Here is a 21,225-nt window from a genome sequence, read left to right on the forward strand (position 1 = left end):
TTACTGTTCTTATATTTAAACAAAATGCAAAGCATTTCTGCCTTCTGTATTAACAGTGCAGAGATTAGTATGTTTCCTCACAGTCAGCTCTGGGTCTTTTGTTCTACTCATGCCTGACAGATTTCCTCCAACGGTCTGATTGCATTTATTTTAGGCTAACTAGTGATTCTTAGTATGCAATTCAATGCAAAGACACTTTATTTTATACCTTTTAATGCATGAATTTCCTGTACAAATACAGGGATAAATAATAATTATTATCTAAAAAAAAAAAAAAAGACTCGACTGACTCATTTCTGGATGGTGGAAGTGTGACATCAAAGACTGATTGACAGCAAGGAGGATAATTAGAGGGAAAAACTGTTCAGTCGCCTTTATGGAGCAAATCACAGCTACCCACAAGTGCAGTCAATCACCACATCATGTAGATCTTGCGGGAGCCCTCAGCTGCATCATCTGTCAGGAGAGGTTAGTTACCATGCAAAGAAACTAAACAGCCCTTTTGACAGAAAGCATGGGCAGCGTAACAGCTTACTAGACTGTGTCAAAGTGTCTGAAAAGCTGGGGTGGTAAGGTAATCATCAGTTGTTATTAACCTCTGGCTCTCTTTCACAGCATCTCTTTTGTCCCGTCTCCCTCCCCTGACCCACAACCAGTTGCAGCAGATGGCCCCGCCCCTCCCTGAGCCTGGTTCTGCCGGAGGTTTCTTCCTGTTAAAAGGGAGTTTTTCCCCTCCCACTGTCACCAAAGTGTTTGCTCATAGGGGGTCATATGATTGTTGGGTTTTTCTCTGTATGTATTATTGTAGGATCTACTGTAGAGATGGGCCGATCCGATATTACGTATCGGTCCGATACTGACCTAAATTACTGGATTGGATATCAGAGAGAAATAAAAAATGTAATCAGATCCGTTAAATATCAAAAAAGCAGCTCAAAAAACTTGCAACACTCCGTAACTCGCCTCATAACCTTAGCACATCGGAGCAGTATGCGTCACGTGATAGAGCGGCTGTGGCGTGCGAGACCTCTCAGCGATCTGGTTGAGCATTTGGAGCCTCGCTACCAACCCGGCATTTCATCTCCGACAAAGTTATCCCCGAGAGAAGTAAAGCAAGTGTGTAAGTCAATCTCTGAATGTTTGTAAAGCATTCCCGCGTTAAGCTTAACAACCGATATATGGAGCGACTGTCTCTCTCTCCCTCCCTCTCCTGCTGCTACTTCGATCATGAAACTGATCAGTGATCAGCTGATCGGCTTTTCTGTCGCGAGTCCGTCTCTCTTGTTTGTTTATTGCCCACTTCGCACCAGAAAGAGGAAACCAGCGGCTGAACAACAGCAGCACGTTTAAGCTTGATAAGCTGTTGTTAGAATTTATTTAATATTACTTTCTACACCAGGATCTTTTTCTACGCAGCTAACGGCTGGTAACTGTGCAGGGGCGGATCTAGCAAAGTTTAGCCAAGGGGGCCGATAGGGCATGAACAGGGAAAAGGGGGCACAAAGACATACTTTTCTTTCTTATTCTCATTTAAAATGTCTAGCTTTTAATAAATAATTATCCAAATCTTACACCCAAAGTTTTAATCTGATGAAAAATGTATAGAAGTCAATTACTGTATATAGTAACTATTAAGTCTAATATACCCTAGTAAGCTATAGTACTTTTTCCATCTGTGCAGTCTGCAATTCTGTTGAAGAAAGATGCTGAATCTATTTAATTATTCTTGAAAAAGAGTTTATTTCTGTCCATTTTTTCCCCACACTGCATGAAATTAAAGTTGATTACGTCGATTAAGCATCATGAGGTGGAGGGTGGGGGGTTCCCCCATTTCTTTTTTTTTTTTTGCTTGAGTTTGCAACCCTATTAGTTAGGTTGCTTACTCTTTAAAATACCAGAATAGGGAGGATGGTGTAGGTTTTGATCAGTATTTCTGAACTATGAAATATTTTGGGTGCAGTATATTTTTTTTGCATACAGGTATAACAAAATAACTTTAGTGTTTGTTTGTTTTTTGTAACTTGAGTATGAACTTATACAAAAATCAGCAAGATATTAAAAAAAAAAAAACACTATAACTGATTCATATCGGTATCGGAAGATATCAAAATTTTTGATATCAGATATAAAAAAGTGGTATCGTGCCACCTCTAATCTACTGTACAACATAAAGTGCCTTGAGGTGACTGTTGTTGTGATTTGGCGCTGTATAAATAAAATTCAATTCAATTCTGCCAGAGGTTTCGTCCTGTCAAAAGGGAGTTTTTCTTCCCACGGTCGCCTTGCTCATATGAGGTCATCTGATTGTTGAGGTTTTGTCTATATTATTGTATGGTTTTTAGCTTAGAACAGAAAACACCTCACAGCAACTGAATTGAATTTTCCTCAAATACGCTCAGATACAGGTGAACCTTGAAGTGTTGGCTCACCCTTTTAAGTGCTGCGGGCATAAAAAAATTTGAAAGAAATTTTATTTACAGTTTTTATATAACTTTAATGCACATTTAAAAAAAAAAAAAAAAAAAAAAAACCAGCTGCTTGTTTAAGTGAAAACACAATGATGTTTTGTTTTTTTTGCACTAATAAAGTTGTGGAGTTGTAAAGTATTTTGTCTGGTGTCAATTATATTGTCAGTTATATCATCGCAAATTTTCAAATGTATATCGTGATAAATATTTTTGGTCATATCGCCCTGCTCTAATACCAATATCACAAGTTTATTAACAGGCCTTTAGATATTAGGATGAATATCTTCATAACGTTGCTTTGATTTTAGATTTTTAAAAATTCAAACCAAAGTAGAAGATATTATAACTCGCCTTGTAATGATAGAAAGTAGCAAATGTTTTGAATCTTTACTGGTAAAAACAGTCTTTACTTGTGTAAATGTCACAAAGAAGCTTCTTAATGCACGCAATGTGACAAATAAATAGAAATGTCTTTATACTCCTTACAGGGTCCACGTCTCAACACTCCCTGCATGGCTCAGGCTGAGGGGAAGAAGCGGTCCGTGGACAAAGACGGCACTAAAAAGAGTCTTGCGGGTGAGCAGGGCTAGGGCTGAACATCAGTGATTTTCCTCTTGCGGTAGTTGAGAACCAGGCTGGAGGCAGTGAGCTGCGAGGCCTGCCCCTTCTCCCAGCTCTGGAAGCCGTTTAGGCCGCTCTGGCCAGACCTGAATAGAGCCTTCTCCAGACAGTCCAGACGCTCCACGAACGCTGACGTGTCCTCGTTGTAGGCGTTCTGGGAGGAGTCCATGGTTCGCCTGAAGCGAGCGATAAATGTCTGGATGGAGGACAGCAGGAAAAGTTTAATGTGCAGAAACTCACCAAGCAGTGAATGTATTTTACATTTTAGGCATGCTTGCAAAGTTTTCAATCAGAGTGACCCAGTTTGTGCAACACAGCTCACCTTTGATAATCATTTTAATGCTAAACTTCAGACATGTAGAATTTCATGTTTTCAACTTTCAGGCAAAACTTCAAAGCTTCAAAAAAAGAAGAAAAAAAAAAGAAAAAAAACTTGATCTCAAAAATATTGGCGGTAACATCAGAGTGTGTCTAAACATGGCTCTCCCCGTTGCTGCTACATTGAGCTGTAACATTAAATTAAAAAAGATAAACGATTATTTTCAATAACAGTTAATTTGCTTTTTCTATTTCACATTTAAAAAAAAAAAAAAAAAAAACAACTTCACAGGAAGAACAAAATGAAATTGTGGGTCATCCAAGTACGTCAACATGAGCATTAAGGTTTGTTCCCAGGATATTTTAATTTAACCCGGCTTTTGGAATAAACATTTAGTTTACTCCAAAGGCCGGGTTACAGGTTGGGAGGCAGGTGTCACAGCGATCAGCATCGACCCCAGCCGAGGCCTTTGTGTGGAGTTTGCACGTGATTTTGTCACGGGGATGATTACGTCATTAATTCATTACTAGTATTTCAGAATCAGAATACTTTATTAATTCCCAAGGAAATAATTTAGGATTCAATATCAGCAGATATCTGAAGTAATGGTATCGATATCAGATAGGACTTGGACAAAAGTGGGTCAGTGCATCTCTAGCACAGAAGGATAGCCACACAAATATATTATAGATCCAGCTGTGACAATATAGATCAATACTAACATGTGTGACTCGAACATTGAAAAAAATTACTATTTCAACAAGAAACTTAAACAATTTAAAAAAAACAAAACAACAAACTGTTATTTTTCTGTCAATCACTATGCCACCAGACTGATTGCCACCTTTAGTTTTCTATTTTTTCAGTCAGAATGCAGTCGTGCATTATTCATAACTAGGGGTTCTGACAAACGGTAGTAACCAGACCGAAAGGCAGCGCACATTTCGGTGCTTTATTTTTCCCAAGCTGTGATACACTTCTAGCCAATCGTTTTACGTTTCCGAGGATAGTAGGCGGGTCCAGGTACGTACGTTTTTTTAGAGCAGAGCTACAGATTAAAAATGCCCAAGGCAAAGCGGTCAAAAGCCTGGCTATACTTCACAGCAAAATATGCAAACTCAGCAGCAACAAGTGCTTTAAGCTGATACTGTGATACTGTCAAAGGAGGTAACACCTCGAATCCGATGAAACACCTGGCGACGCATAGCGGTTTTTTTTAAAAGCCCAGAAATGCGCCGTATTTGATAGCTTGCTGCGAGACCTCACACCGAGCACATCTACTGCGGGTGGGTTGCCTGTTATCGGACCCGGAGTTAGCAACATCCCCCAAAAACACGAAGAGGAGAGTCCTGGCCCCTAGCCCTGTCAGTGTAGCAGAAATGATGACGGATGATGATGGCAGCAGCAGCCGTTCTTCTCTGCGTGAGTAGCTTAATGTTGTTCATGTGTAATTTACGTTGAGTAGTCTAACCATGTTATTACATTAATGCAGGTAAGGTGAACTAGCAAACATCGTCATAGCTACATGCGGCTGTCTTCTTGTTTGATGGCAGATACTCCCTTCACCCTGGCAAAAAAGGCTAAAATGACCAAAGAAAAAGTGGAAAACAGTTAAACATGAGAGGTTTTGGACAAAGTTTGTGTTTTTTCCATTGTTTAAGCACTGCTTCCAGCCAAGAGTGATACCATATATGCCCCATAGCTGCAGAAAAGGCTAACATTGTTATCTTTTTACAAAAAACAGCTGAACATGAGAGGTTTTTGGACCAACTTTGTGTTCTCCATTCTTTAAGCACCGGTTTGAGCACCGTTTGAGCACCGGCACCGTTTCAAAAGTACCGGTTTGGCACCGGTATCGGATAAAACCTAAACGATACCCATCCCTATTCATAACTGATAAATTTCAACACGACAGATTAAGCTATTGTGCTCACGTTAAAAATAATCTTACAGCTTCTAACAGTTTGAGTTATGAGAGGCTGCAAAGAACTCTGAACATGTGTTTCTGTTTGTGTGTCAGAGTCAGGTTAAAGTGAGTCTGCCTGGTAACAGCAGCACTGTAACACTTCCTGAGCTGACTGCACCCCCTAGCTGTGATGAAGAGAGTAACACTGGTTTATCAGTGAATGTGTGTCCTGTGAGCATTTTTAATAAAACGTCTGGGCTGCTGCTTCTGTCAGTCAGCTACACCAGGACAAATCCTCTTTCCTTAAACAAGACTAAAGAGTGCAGTAACACATGCACAAAGTTAAAGACTCACTTTCTAATCTCATATCTGTTCATTTATGCAACAAATAAATCTCACGTTCAGATTTCTGCTTGACACAGAAGGTGACATCAGAGCCATGAAACACTGTGACCTCTTTACAAGGAAAAACTTCATGTCTGGCTGCAGAGAGAACAGTGGTCTGCCCCTGCTGGTCCAGGAACGCATAACATACCATCAGCACGCGTTTGATCTTGGTGTTAATCCAGCAGAAATCCTTTATTTGGAGGGCTTAGCACCTCAGAGGATAAGAAGACTGAAACAGGGCTTAAAACAGAGAAACGTTCTGTGCCTCATCAAGTGGGGAGGAAATCAGATACCACATTTCGTGAATTCTGGACAGTTTTTAATGCACCACTCTGCACCTTTTCTCCATCAAACATTGTACAAATGTCCACGATTAATACATTCCTTTTAAGCCATTTATCACCCTCTGCATTTAGTAACTCACGTGTTTAATCAAATGGTTCTGCTCGTGTTCAAAAGTTACAAAAATCTGTTTTGGGAGCAATTTTAACAAAACTGTACATTAACCTCTTCATTCAGATTAGCAATTAATCTAGAAAGCTACACATGCATAGCTGAAAAACATCATGCAGGTGTTCCTCAGCGGGAAAACAAAACTGTTGTATCCAAAGTATAACTTTTTAGAAAAATTCAGAAGTATCCAACACAACTGTTTCAAACTTTTCAGTTAATTCCTGCACCCTCAAAGAGGTTTAGGCCATCCAAGGAAACAAGCAGTCATATATTCTTGTTATCTAATAGCTTAAAAAAATGAATAATTGAAGTAAATCTGTAATATCTTCCTGATTGGAAATGGGTTAAAACTGCACAGCTTTCTCTATAAGCATCTGCACAGCTTGCTAAGAAATATGGCCTCGGTCATTCTGGTTAACTACAGAAAAAGTGTCGAAATTGGTTCAGGAGGTAGAGCGAGCTGTCTACCAAACAGAGGTTGTTGGTTCCATTCCTGGCTGCTTGAGTCCACATGTTGAAATGTTCTTTGGCAAAGATACTGAACTCTAATTGGCCGATTCCATCGACCGGTGTGTGTGACAGTCAGCATGTGCTCAGTGGCACTGTGTGAATGTGGCTTTCAGTAAAGACTGCTCCTCTTTGAGTGCTCAGGCATAACAGAAAAGCACTCCATAAGAGTCAGTCCAGTTACCAAATCTGCATGTTATATAATATTTCAGCAGCTGAGTCTGAATAGTCATGATATACACGATAACTATAATTATATACACCCTGAATTTCTATTGGAGGAAGCATTTTTGGTAATAATGGAAGCACTTTTACAGTAAAAGATGGATGGAGTTATTTCAAGCCTGCATATTAAACTTACATCACACAAGGATCAGTTTACCTGGAAATCATTAAGCAGCATTACTGCCAGCAGCAGTCAGACACCACATTTAGGAGGTTTTAGGAAAACAACATGAATGCTTTAAGATACTCTGAGACCTTCAGACACTTTGATAATAAGACCAGGACAAAAAGGTGTAGCAGGAACGGAAAAGATACAAGAGCCATGCAAAGGCTTCAGTGACAGTATGTTTCAAAGGCGATCGCAGTCACGATGACCAAACACAGGCTCCAATTTCTTTTTTCCATCTTCCACCTCATACAAAGTGCAGAAATTATCCTCACTTGCAAAACACGAGTAGAAAGTGACAGTCAGAATGGGCCGTCGGTATAGACAGCTTAAGCTGGACTCTTTCATTTGTTTTCCTTCAGTTTTTTTTTTTTTAAATATTATGAGTGGCAATAAAATGAGCTGCTCAGGTACAAACCATCTGTACACAAAGATCAATACGCAGACAATCCAAAACTCTGGTGGCAACTTAAAATTCCACCCATGCACTCATTTTAAAATGTTGAGCTTTTAATGAAGAGTCCACTTAATATCTGCCACCACAAGAAGCTAATGGCTTGTACTTCTCCTGTAGGTCTGCCTCACCTCCCATAGCGCGCGCACACACACTGTTTTCACGAATCTGCAGACATGCTGTGTCCTTGATGAAGGAAATCAATCACTGCACATGTCATGTGGAATAAAAACCTCTGTCTGATTTATATATGTATTATTTCATGGCTGTGCAGCACACACCTGCTATTATTACAGTGGGTCTTAGTCTGTGTTTCCTTTTTTCCTGTTACAATGGTGGCTGCTCATACTAAACATGATGAAACCTGAGGCAAATACTAACATATACAGGATAAAGCTGGCACTTCTATAATATCTTTCTACTCAGTTGAGTAATCAGAGCACTTTCTACTGCAAATTTCATTCACCCAATCATACACACATTCACACAGGCCTTTTGTCTATCCCTAGTCACTTCAACACATACGGGCCAAACGAGGGTTCAATATCTTGACCAAGAACACTTCTGACTGGAGGAGTCGGGGATCGATCCACCGTCCTACCAATGGAGTAACTACCACCTGAGCCACAGCTGCTGGCATCACTTAACCAAACATTGGTGATCAGGCTCAACAGCCACCCCAAGGTGCTTATAAACTCAACAAGCCACGATTTAGCATTCGCAAAAAGAGTCAGTATTTGGAGTGCGTGACCAATGAAATGGAATAAGAGTAAAAAAACATAACGTGTGTCGCTTATACTTCTTACAATCACAGCTCTATCATTAAAACACAGGCGGCTGTGACTGTAATTAAAACTGTATTTAGTTCAATTAAAATGTTATTTACTTGTATCTAAGATAAGGTTGGCTATATTGTTTCAGCTGCAGTTCTGAAAAATAAGGCAAGTTAGTGAAGGACAAACACAGAAGCCTAAATCAAAGAAGTAAGTAGGCTCACTAACAAATTTTATATAAGATCGGCGACACAGCTTAGGTGCCTGGTTTTATGATCAATAAAACCAGGCCAATAGGTCAATAAAAGTGTTTAAAATTTCCCTACAGAATAAATAAAAAAACAAAACAAAGAATGAAAAAAAAAAAACAACAACAACAGCAGAATTAAGTTCCTAAGAATCTATTCTTCTCAATAATGTTTTTAAGACTTTAGACACTCATACCGTGTCCAGACTTGGGCTGCCACGATTTGTCGACTAGTCACGATTAGGGCTGAACGATTATGGAAAATAATCTAATTGCGATTTTTTGCCCCAATATTGCGATTGCGATGCGATATGCGATTATTTTTTAAGGTCTTTGTCTTCTGTATTATTAAACAAAGACAAGCAATACATCATATAGTAAGGCCAATACTATATTACATTAATTTTAAACTGTTCTTTCCTGGAAGACAGACCTCTGTTATGATGACATGAGGTGATGCATGAATTGATGACTGACATTTTTATTTAACTTCTTCAATCACAACAGTATATTTGAACATACACAATAGTTTATTTTTAGCTTACAAACATCTGAGCATAAAGTGCTGACAAGGAACCCTGGTGTAAACATTAAAATGAAAGTCAGTACAATGTGCAGATTGCAGAAATATACATAAACAAAATCAGTGGCTTTACCACACTCAGTTTTTCGACATCTGTGAACTACTAGACAGTCATTCAATTAAAAAATAATATTAAATAAATAAAACTAATAAATAAAAAATACACACATCTTACTGATCTCTGCAGTCAGTAACATTACACATAAAGTGCAAACATAATAGCAATTGTATAAACACACACACAAACACGCCTTTAAAGTTTAAAGGCGTGAAATTGGACGGTCTAGCCTTCTGAATCAGAAGGCTAGTTCTGATTAGCGTCACCGCTGTCTCGGTGGAGTTTAATAAACTCGGCCGTCTGCTTCTTGCTATCTAAAATATAACCAGACACTGGTGTAAATTCTCGACTGTCTCATACTTCTGTTTAATAAGTTTTCTGTTTGACGTTTAGTCAGCTGTGTGAAAACCAAGGAGGAACCCACCCGGGGGATTAATAAAGTTTTATTTTATCTAATCTAATAACTTTAATCTCAGCCAAACCGATTTACTCACGAACAAACAAAACACTGAAAAAAGCCCAACAATAACATTTTTAGGTTGTCTAAGTGACTTATATATTACGTTTAACCCGAGCAGCGAAACTCCGCGGTGATCTGAAAATGATGTGCCGGGAGTTGTGCCGTTCTCGGCTGCATCAGTAACCCTCGAGCTCCCGGCTAGCTGTCGAGCTGGTGGGTAGCAGACGCCTCTGAAAATGTCGAAGCACTTTTGCAAATATGGGATATCTTGATAAACCGAGCAGATATTTGATGTTTACACAACTACTTTCTCGCCTGAAAATATGTTAAAAGTTTATTTTGTGACCCTGAAAGATTAGTATGAGTAATTTTAAAACTTAGTAGCGGCCGCCATTGCTGGAAACTGGAGTTTGGCTGGGCCGCGCTATGAATTCTGGGATATGGTAGTAATTTGGACAGCCTTCGGCGCGTCGCTGTGACATAATCGGTCTACAAATGCGGCCTCAGGAGGATGCAGCCCATGAATTTGGACATGTCCAGAGTATAATCGCAGCCTTTGCGGTTAGAAAATTGCACTTGATCATGTCGCGATATTATCGCAAATGCGATATATCGTTCAGCCCTAGTCACGATTACGTCGACTATCAAAATCGTCGACGACTGATTTAATAGTCGACGTGTCGTTTGAAGCTTTGTAAGATCGCAAAAGACGCAGGAATAATAGCAGGATTTAAGAGTGTAATAACGGACTGAAACAGAAGATGGCAGCACTGCATGTACACGGATGCCAGCTGCCGTTAAACCCCGAAGAAGAAGAAGCAGCTGTGTCCCAGAATTCATAGCGCGGCCCAGCTTAGTTTCCAACAATGGCGGTAGCTAGTTAGTTTTAATATTACTCTTATTATTCTTTCTGGGTCACAAAATAAACGTTTAACATATTTTCAGGCGAGAATGTAGCTGTGTAAACCTCAAATATCGGCTCAGTTTATCAAGACACCACATATTTTCAAAAGCGCTCCGACGTTTTCGGAGACGTCTGTTACCCACTAGCTCGATAGCTAGCCGGGGGCTAGGTCACTAGCGCCGTGAGAACACCGGACTCCCGGCAAATTGTTTTCAAACCCACCGCCGTCTTTCGCGACTCAGGTTAAATATATGAGTCACTTAGATAAATTAAAAATGTTGTTGTTTGGCTTTTTTTTTTTTTTGTATTTTATTTGTTCCTGAGTAAATCGGTTTGGCTGAGATTAAAGTTATAGTTTTTACACAGCTGAATAAACGTCAAGCAGACAGCTGATTATCAGAAGTGTGAGATGCTGGAGAATATACTCCGGTGTCCTGTTATATTTTAGATAGCAAGGAGTTTATTAAACTTTACCGAAACAATCTGCAAATTTCATTAAAATTGAATAAACTATCATCTTGTCTTTATTTTTAGTTAGCACCTTAAAAGCTTAAAGCTGTAAGCTAATGATAGTTATATAAGAGCAGATGCTGCTGGTGCAATAAGCTGTAGTTTTACGTCCAGTGGATGATGATCTGATTAGTCGACTAATCGCATAAATAATCGGTGACTAGTCGACTATCAAAATAATCGTTTGTGGCAGCCCTAGTCCAGACAGAGGTCTGAAAGATGGTGACACTATTTTCCAGACACCTGTTAATTTCTTAAGTCGAACCTAACATGCTTTGGAGCAGGCACTGCAGGACAGTAAAAGATAAATAAGGATTATTTTGCACTTTCAGTGATGCAGATCTACTCTTTTTTTTTTATTATTAATCCTTTATTTATCCAGGTAAAAAATCTCATTGAGATTAAAAATCTCATTTCCAAGAGAGACCTGGCATCATGGCAACAAAAGTCACATACCACATAGGTATATAACACTCTGGTCTCTCTCATCCTTGATTACCTCCATGTTAACGTTTGTTTTTTTTACCTGCAGCAAAGTCTGTGCGATCTCAGGATTCTCTGGGCTGTCAAAGTGCAGCATCTGGGATCCCAGGCCATAGTAGTAGGGCCCCATCTTATGGAGGTCCACCACGTTGGGATCAGCATTGAACACGGTCCTCCAACCCTCTTTGTACACCTTAGGAAGCTCCACAGAGACCACTTTCCTCTTCCTCTCGTACAGGCCCTTGGTCAGCCACAGAGGAAGCTCCATCTTTGTACCCTGGGATGAAACAAAAGACAGTGATGGAGTAACAATACCCCGGCTCTCTGGAGCTCTAATAGTGCTACAGGGGTGTGTTTTGGTGTACACCGGATTTTTTAAGAACTCCAAGACCTCACATGTACTAAAGCACTGTTCACTTTACTGTAATACCTACAGCAAGGCTTGACGTTACCTGCTCCTTTATGTACTTAGAAATATTGCTTTTCAAATGTAGTTTATTTGTTTAGTAGTAGATTTTTAAGACTAGTACCACCTTCTGGTAGCCGACTGAAGAACACTTGCGATGCTAACTAGCTGAAGCTTAAGCATACACAAGTTAGAAATTTTGATACTGGTATAGTTATTCGCGTTTATAAATACGCCGAATTTACACGCGAGTCCTGTCTTTCCTTGAACGCTGGAAACTGCTTTTTCGAAGATTCTCCCTTTATAAATACAATGACATAAACAAAAGTATCAAAAATATGAATGAAGTTTAGCGAGATGTAAGTAGCTTTGTGAAAAAGATAAACGGGCGATTCCGGTACTTTTGGTTTACTTGTTTTAGCATAAATACATTCGCAAAACTTTAACTGTTATGTGTTTACCGACCTCCGGGATGTCCTGCGTGTCACTCGACTTCTCCAGAAAGCCAAGCCGAGGGAAAGTGCACTCTGTCCGGATAGGAAGTCTCTCATGAGAGAGCAAAATATCGTCCAAAGACAGGAAATTCTCCTCCATACCCACCCCAGGCGGTACGGGAAAATACGACTGCGTGTCCATTTACGTTTGAATAATCTGTAAAGCGGTCAGTAACAAAAATACTTTTAGTAAACTGTTATTGACGCAACCCAGCTCCGCTATGTTTACAGTCTGTTTTACCTTTGCTGTTTTGGCGCCAGAAAATATGACGAAACAACCAGAGCGGCGCAGAGAGCTCAAGACCAGAGCAATCGATTGCTAGTGAAAATCAAACGAAAATCAGTTATCGATTATTTTTCTCTTCTTTTTTTGTTTTTTGTGTTTTTGATTTTTTTTAAACGTGCTGAATTTCATTTTCAAATTATGTAAGGACAAATAACAGGCTTAGCCCTTATTATAATACAAGTTGTTCATTCAAAGAAAAGCATAAAAAAATTTGTCCATAAAAAGCAATCTGTAATTACAATTTCAGCCATTAGAGGTCAGAATGTAACCATTAAAAATGTAAAGTCACCTTGTATCAGGTTGTAAGAATGTTTCGCTGTAATGATTGCAATTGTAATAATTACATCTACAATTGTAAAAAGAAGATAAGTATCTTAAACTATGAATGCCAAGTTAACACTAAGTTTTCTGTGAAGCACACTTAAAAGTGAAATTAGCATACTTCAAACTTGTCTTCCCTCTGACCTTCTTTATATATCTCTTGATGACATTGATGAGTTTATAAAAGAAAAATTGCAGCAAGTCTATTCAGTAATCTTCCTTCTCTCCATTCAGTAAGGGTACCTTCAGTTTGCCTTGGATGTGCATACTGCACACCAAAGTCATGAGTCATGCTAGTATCCACAATAAACATGTGATTATTCAAATGCTCAGAATGTAAAATAAGTCATTAATTTAAATAAAATGCAGCAGTAGTGAATGAAGGTACTATCTTCGTTTGTTTGAGCTGAGCCAGCAGGGACTTTTCACTGTGAGAAACTGACTAATTTCCACAAAACATCATCCCCCTCTGTTAGCTGCAGGCTATGATAGACTGAGAACACTGTGTGTCCCATAAACAGGCAATAATAGCTGCAGTTATTATTATTAGTTGGTTTTCTGTGTTCCATGCATCATAATGCTGAAGTTAAAATCTTCTCCTGAAATCCCTCCATGCATCATGGCCATAATAAGCAGAAGGGATGATCTCAGCACTAACAGGCCTGCAACACTTTATTTGAAGTGGCGCTCATGAGGCATCATAACCACATTATGACCGCAAGTGCTCTAATATTAGAAAAACACGCAAGTGGGATTGAACACTTTGTGCTGAAGTTCGTAGCACTTTCCGCTAACACTGCATTAGGCATTGTGACACAATGTGGGTGCTCCAGAAGAAACTCTTGAGTAAAATATGGAATGGAATTCCTGCAAAAAAAAAACCAACAAAAACTTCTGGTTGATTTGGTGAGCACGTAAACACTGACAGGTGAAGTATTACTCAAATCAGGAACAGAGTTAAAGTCACAAATAAATAACTTGAGGATTTTTGTGTCATTATTATGTAATTTTTGGCTGGGATAAACTTCTGGCATGATATTAATGGTGTTTTGACTCCTAACCAACATGTACCACACACCCAACATAGCTGCAGACCAAGCACACTCCTCCCCAGTGGTGCTCCCTGATGGCAGCTGCCTCGGACAGCATGACAGTGTATCCCCACTACACCGCAAACCTGCCCAGGAATGGCTGCAGGGAAACAGCCTAAAGTCTTTCAGCTGGCCTCCAAACTCCTAATCTGATCCAGAATCTGAAGGGTGCGCGTGAACAAGTCAGATCCATGGAGAAGCCCACAACCCACATGACCCAAAGCATCATCTGTCAGTGTCTCAGTGCCAAACTCTTCAGGAACCCTTCAGAGGTCCTGTGTCTACGCAAAGTAACATGATTCTACCCAGAATTAACCAAAACGTATTATACAGGAGAGGTGCTTGAACTCAGCATTAAGGTTAGGGTTAAGATTTGCTTTCCAGACAGTACCATGAAGACATTTTGGTCCTGCAGTTCTGCTGCCGTAAGTTTTTTCAAGCAAACAGGCAAAAGTTCCTTAAAACAAGATGGATGTTAACCTAAGCTCACTCCCACCCCTAACCCTGATATAAGTGACCCACACAAACCTGGCAAATGTTAAAAATTTGCCATAAATTCTAAACCCAGTACATCACACTGTATTTTGTCACATGCCACCTGCATCTCAGCACTGTGCACAAGATGTCTCTGGTTTTTTACATCTTCTTGCTTCAGTAATTTGTGTCTGCATGTGGTTTAGAAGGACTGTGGTTTGGCATAAAATAACCACTGGTGACCAGCTGAAAGTGACAGCCCAGTATCAGTAATACCCCAATCCAGTGAGTCACAGCCTGGACATCCTGAGGCCCTGAGACATGCTGGCAACTTTCACAAAATGGCATTACTTTACATATGAGTGAGAGCACACCGGCTGTGAACCTGGAACACTTTGATGGACATTATGAAACTGAAAAACAAGATTGAAACTGATTGAAACTGTATGTTTAATAAATGGAATAAATGTTTAATCAAATGACACTGCTCAAAGCTAAATAAAAAGATGTAAAAGAATCAACCTGATATAAAATGATATAAAATGATATAATCCCCACATGCTGTAGAGGAAACTTTGCTAACATGTGTACATTTGGAAAGGCAACAGAAAAAACAGCATAAAACTGACATATTTTGTGATGTCTTTATCAAATTTGCAGTTGTTAATGTTGTTCGCACCTTTAGGTAGCACTGACTTGTTCGTTTACATTTTGAACTGTACATTTCTACTAACTACACACAGCTGCTAATTAGGTTATTAGCAAGGTTTTTTTTTTTTGTTTGGTTTTGGCAGGACTTTAGTTATTTATAGAGTCAGCGTAGTTTAGGATCCTGTTGTCAACCTTAAAAATCCCAAAATCCCAGCTCTTTTTACCCCGAGGATAAAAATGCCACCTTCTCAGAAACTGCTGTAAAAATTCTTATAAAGTCATATTTTTTCCACTTTAAATGACTCGGTGTTTAAAACTACTTCAGCCTGAAACATAAATATCAAATATTATTTGTATTTAATCATATGTTTTGTGATTTTAACCCTTTAAAGGCCAGTATGTTTACATAGCTCCACTAATTTTTATCAAAAAAAACAACAACAAACCAAAAGTAATCTCCATAAAATACATTTTAAGGAGTAAATGATCCAATTAATTTTATCAGGTCCTAAGCTGGGTCAATGATTGGCAGCATTGATTTTCATGCATTCTTATTTTTTCAACAGTGTCAGAGAAAAAAAATCCTAATGAAAATAATGCCACCTTCCCACAAATGGCTGTAAAAGAATTATATAGTAATCATTTTTTCCACTTTAAATGACACAGTAAAACTGCTTCAGCCTGCAATTTAAATATCTAATATTAATTATGTTTTTTGGATTTTAACCCTATAAAGAGGAAGGACTCTAGGAGCTGAGGTGGAGCTGTAAATAGGCAGACATGTAAGCCTCCCACGTGGCGCTGCCAGCTCTTCTCTTTCTTTTATGTGCTGCAACTATCAAAAATAGTTTAACTTTGCCCAAAATAATCTCATGTAAGGCTCAAAGATGCCCATTTATTTTTCTGTTCACAGGATCAAGTCTGAATATGCATGCATGCATGTTTTGATTGATTTATTGTTTTTCAGGATGTGTTTACGTGTTTAACGCTGTGTAAAAAAGTAGTGCAAAAGTTCACATACCTTTTATTGCTGGGAGGGGGCCACACTAATGTTTCCAAGCTTTCACATATGTTCAAATTTACCTCATTTATTTCCTCTGCAGTGAAACGTCTATGTCAGACTGAATCATACGTTTCTGACACAGACTTTCCGTGATGAAGACAGAAAGACTCTGACAATCAGTTTGTTGCTCCAGGTTGCATCTAGAAGTGTTTCAGGTGAATCATCCAGCAGCAGACCCATGACTGTCTCCAAAAGGAAGTGAGCAGTATGCAGTTATGCAAACAGCACAGCAGTGGCAAGTTCAGTATGTCGCAGTTTTTAACCTGCAGTGGAACATCTGCCTGACCCATTTAAGGTCTGCTCAAGTGCATATGGACCTGTTTCCATGACTACATACTGGAAGTTGCCTTCTTAAATGAAAAAGCTGTCAAAATATTGCAAGACAAGAAAAGAAAATTTTGTGTACTGATGTATATTACATAATATCGCACAAGTACTGTTTTATTCTGTCATGTCTCACCAGTCAAAGAGTCTGCATGACAAAGTGTCATCACTTTAACAAACTGATGAAGCCTGAGAGGGGCTTTTCTTTCTGTTAATTGCTTTGCGTTTACTTGTGGGCGATCGTGGCTCAAGAGTTGGGAGTTCGCCCCGGCTTGGACAGTCTCGGTCGTTGTGTCCTTGGGCAAGACACTTCACCCGTTGCCTACTGGTGGTGGTCAGAGGGCCCGGTGGCGCCAGGCAGCCTCGGCTCTGTCAGTGCGCCCCAGGGTGGCTGTGGCTACAACGTCGCTTGCTATCACCAGTGTGTGAATGGGTGGATGACTGGATGTGTAAAGCACTTTGGGGTCCTTAGGACTAGAAAAGCGCTATACAAATACAGGCCATTTGTGTTCATTTTCCTGCTCCTTTCAGATCTTTTTTCATTGTTATTTTTGGTCTTTTGTGTCTTTGCAGCTGTTTTGCAGCTACTAGCGCTCTTTTTGTGTTTCTGTAAAGTCATCTGCTGACATCCCGCACTATGCAACATGCTCAGTATGTTTCCCGCCATGCATTTGTGTAAATAAACTGTGGTAAGTGTCCTTTTGGGCACACTCGACAGTATGTAAACTGACTTCTTGAGTTATGCTGCCAACTGGAGACCTGTGAATATTTCAACCCATCTTCATTTGAGATACACCAAGAAATTCTTTACAAATTCGAAAAGTATATTAGGTGTAGAAAAAAAATACATATATATTTAAACACTCAGATTATTACCGACGTTAGACTTTGACAGCCTTGATCGGTGTGCAGCACATGTGCATGGAATTGTGGGTTATTTGTTGTCCCGTGCTTGCATGCTCTGATATTCCCTTGATATATAGATTAGCTTTCATTTTGCTTGAGCTTCCTTGTTGTTTTGTGCCTCTTTTTCCATCTTGGGCTTCTTGCAGTGTCTACATGTGTCAATCAGAACTGATTTAAAACTTTATTGACACACACATTTGGGCTTGCTGTTTTGAACCACCTCTATGTTCAGGCTGGAAATGAAGGATTTGTCTGTTTTCAGTGGTTTTCATTATCTGGCTAGTAAAGTAAAGCCCTTGATGCTAATCCTGTGGTATCAGAATATGTAATTTGGGGCTTTTGGAAATTGTTCCTGCAAGTCGTGGCAACTAAAAGAAAAAATGTATGTAAAAAGTGTTTCATAAACTGTTGTTTATATTTACAACATAGTTAGGTTTAGGGTTTGACTTCTCAGCATGAAATTAGACCTCGTAGTGTTGATTTATTGTTAGTTACCAATCCTATCTCATTATTCTTGACCTGCAGGCTTCATGACTCAGGCAGTCTAATGCACAAACAAAGATTTTAAACTCTTACCCCATACTCATTGCCTTTTAAATGTTTTCTCTCTGGAAACTATCAGATTGGGTTCTGGGAAATGTTGTTAAATGTTAAATGACAGAGTGAAATAGGTTGAAAGCAGATACCTCGCATTCAGTCCTAAAATAACTCCTGGAAGGGCGGGGGGGGGGGGGGGGGGGGTTGTGTGCTGAACATTTCTGAGCGATGTAAGAGTGTTATCCTGAAGGGATCAGCAACAACACCATGTCCCAGTAAAACACATGCAGGTTGACCATGAAACCCACTTCTCCTGCTGGAGAAGTTGAATCTGGGTCACAGAATGAAAGCTGAAAATGGTCTGTCATCTAGCACAATTTATTCCACCATTTGTTTACAGTAGCTTTGTAAATGCAGTTTGTATGTTGATTCGTAGTAGTCTTCACACATCAGCTCTTGGCATTCTGAAGAGTGAGTAACACCCCACATGACTGGAATATTAAACAAATATTGTTAAATATGAACAAATGAATAAATAAGCCCCGTTCAGCGGCTCCACAGTGGGACTACAGAGTCCTTTTAAGGGTCTGAGTGGCTCACGTCTCCCGTCGCAGACAGCCAGACCTGCTCTAGCAGAAATACAATGTGGGGAACCGACAGTCGCAAAGACCAAGAGGCGCCTTTTCAGTTGCAAGCACACATGCACGAACAGTCATGGATGGATCGTGAGCCAACAGGCCCGCGGGCACAGGCTTGTAAAAGGCCTCCACCAAGGAAGACACAAAGAAACGACAAAAGACTTTAACTGACACGGTCGTCGCTGTTGTCCACCTCTGCTCGTCTTCAGGGTGCTTCTGCGTTTGTTCCTCCATTGTGTCCATTTATTTCTCTACCTGGTCCTTTTTTTATTTCTTTAAAATTCTTGGGGTTTTTTTTACATCATTTTAAATTGTTTTAGAAATTCTGATTTTCATTTGTTTTTGTGGAATTATGAATTTCTTTGATTTAATTGATTATGAATGTCCATGTTGCAGTTTTAAATTATTTAGAGTCAATTTTTGGCTGTTTGGAAGTCATTCTAGTCTCTCAGTAGACATTTTGAGCCCATTTAAAAAAAATTCTAACTGTTTTGATTCATTTGAGTCATTTTGAGTATTATAAATTATTATGCGTCTGTAGTTGTTTTTTCTTGTGTCATTAATCTGTCTGTGGCTGTTTCAGGTCATTTTGAGTCCCTTTGGTAGTCGTGGCTGTTGTTTTGAGTTATTTTTGAATCTTTCTACGTCATTTTTGAATCATTAGTGTCTCTTTGTAGTTGTTTTCAGTCATTTGGTAGCCACTGAAGTTAGTTTAAGTGTCTTTGCAGCAGTTTTAAATCATTTTAAGTCTCTTTGTTGCTGTTTTGAGTCAGTCGAGTCTGTCTGTAGCTGTTTTAGGTAGCTGTGGGTCTCTGATTTGGATCTTTTCAAATTTCTTTGGAGCTGGTTTTAGAATATTTTCAGTTTCTTTTTATTTATTTGTTCCATTTTCAAATTGTTTGGGTCTTTTTGAGTATTTTCAAGTCCTCTTATTATTTATTAGCAAGAAAAGACAGACTCTGGACCGGGGTTATCTGACTCCTTGGGCCTTGGTGCTGTGCCCAGTGGGCCTGTTCAGAAATCCTTCCATGCAAACAGTCATATGCACAGAGACACTCATTCACACTGGCTCTTACTCGAGGCTCTCACAAGAAAATGACTAATCATGATCACATGAAAAATCTGGCAGATCTTAAAAGAAAGAGCCGAGAGAGGTTACAAGTGAAATTTACAATATGTCATGTCGCTTCTCTGTAGCTGTAAACATCAGCAAAGTAAAGGGAGGACTGCCAGTCGCACACACGGGGAACATGGACAGCTACACTGTAAACATTTCAAAACACACACGGCACTGTCTCAGTCAGCCCTCTACGATAACCTTTCATGCTGCCTCACTCACTCACTCACACACACACACACACACACACACACACACACACACACACACACACACACACACACACACACACAAGGCTTCAGCAAAAGCTACATTGTCACCAGTCCACGCATACACACACACCCACATAGTGTACATACACATACCAGGTGAAGCCTGACAGTGGAGCATCCCAAACACACATATCACACAGTAGGAGCATAAACTACATCGCTGGCTCCTTCTGGCCTCCCAGTCAGGACTGCTCCTTTCCACCAAGCCCCCAGTCCCTCTTACCAACCCATACATACAAGACAAGCTGACGTCCCAGTTTGACACTTTTGACTCTTTCTGCCTGCCCAGGTATGCGTGAACCACATCTAAATAGCACTGCGGAGACTTTAAATTAATTATTTGAGTCATATTGGTGAGGAAGAGTGCAGAACTGAGGCAGGAACTATGAGAAAAGAGCACACTGGGAGCCAGTCTGTTATGATAGGACATCACCAAGTTGACGTCCTATTGAGATAAGAGGCCCACCCACTAATGTACAAGTCTTTTTCTCATAGCGAGCTCCTGCAGCTCAACAATCATCCATTTGCCGGTTTTCTCCTTCTCCTCCTCCTTCCATATCACTGGTTCCCTTCCTTCTTCCTTCCTCCGCTCTGCTTCCACTCCTCTTCCGAGTTAAGGCCATGGGAGGGCTGGACACAAGTAACTGACAAGCCTGAATCCAAAGATGTGATGTAAGGCCTGCGAGGACCTGAGCGTGTCAGGGAAGCAGCTGGCCGCGGTTGAGTCAGAAGGGGAGCTGAGGCCAACTAAGCCCTTTAAGGGACTCTGTTAGCTTGAAGAGGTGCGAAGGATGAAAGGAAGGGTGGTGGGTTCTCAGCAGTATCATCAGCAGATGTAAGATGGAGGGAGTGAACGATGGTTCGACAGTTACGCTTTTTTTTTCTTTTGGTTCAGTTCTCAAGGAGTAATTATTTTGGTAGGATGATGGATTCTGTCAGGATACGTAAGTGTTGATCACTTTGATTGTTTCACCAGATTTGGTTACGCCTGTGTCCAGATATCCCCGGCAGGACCACGAGATGTCCTGTAACAGACAAGAAGGTCAAGAAACAGAAAGAGATTTTACTCTTTGGTATGTATGCCTCATTTTCAGTCTGTCCTGATCAAATCCACCATTTAA

General features: G+C 39.9%; 2 protein-coding genes across 2 annotated transcripts in view; both read right to left on the minus strand.

Annotated features, from left to right (window-relative positions):
- Window positions 1-289: 289 nt before the first annotated feature.
- gins3 (GINS complex subunit 3) lies at window positions 290-12,709 on the minus strand. Its single transcript, XM_085464825.1, has 4 exons — window positions 12,666-12,709; window positions 12,396-12,581; window positions 11,568-11,801; window positions 290-3,285 (listed from the first exon to the last, which is right to left on the minus strand). Exons 2-4 carry the CDS (start codon window positions 12,564-12,566, stop codon window positions 3,055-3,057), a joined length of 636 nt encoding a protein of 211 aa, XP_085320951.1. The 5' UTR covers window positions 12,567-12,581; window positions 12,666-12,709; the 3' UTR covers window positions 290-3,054.
- A 5,730-nt stretch (window positions 12,710-18,439) lies between these two features.
- The window catches only part of znrf1 (zinc and ring finger 1), a 68,260-nt gene continuing 65,474 nt past the window's right edge, over window positions 18,440-21,225 (minus strand). The window contains exon 5 of the mRNA XM_085464826.1: window positions 18,440-21,129. The gene's annotated coding sequence lies outside the window, so the exon portion shown is untranslated. The remainder of the gene's footprint in view (window positions 21,130-21,225) is intronic.

The sequence above is a fragment of the Copadichromis virginalis genome, linkage group LG7 (genome assembly GCF_057382275.1).
Source record: "Copadichromis virginalis isolate Kocher_CV1m ecotype Utaka linkage group LG7, C_Virginalis_male_GT1.1, whole genome shotgun sequence".
Lineage (NCBI taxonomy): Eukaryota > Metazoa > Chordata > Actinopteri > Cichliformes > Cichlidae > Copadichromis > Copadichromis virginalis.

What these genes read in the sequence shown, in the direction of transcription:
- gins3 (XM_085464825.1), bottom strand. Translation starts at nt 12,566, where the DNA reads ATGGACACGCAGTCGTATTTTCCCGTACCGCCTGGGGTGGGTATGGAG. An exon ending in ACACGCAGGACATCCCGGAG is followed by an intron (nt 11,802 to 12,395) that starts GTCGGTAAACAC and finishes GTTTCATCCCAG; the next exon opens with GGTACAAAGATGGAGCTTCC. An exon ending in TCGCACAGACTTTGCTGCAG is followed by an intron (nt 3,286 to 11,567) that starts GTAAAAAAAACA and finishes TCCTCCATCCAG; the next exon opens with ACATTTATCGCTCGCTTCAG.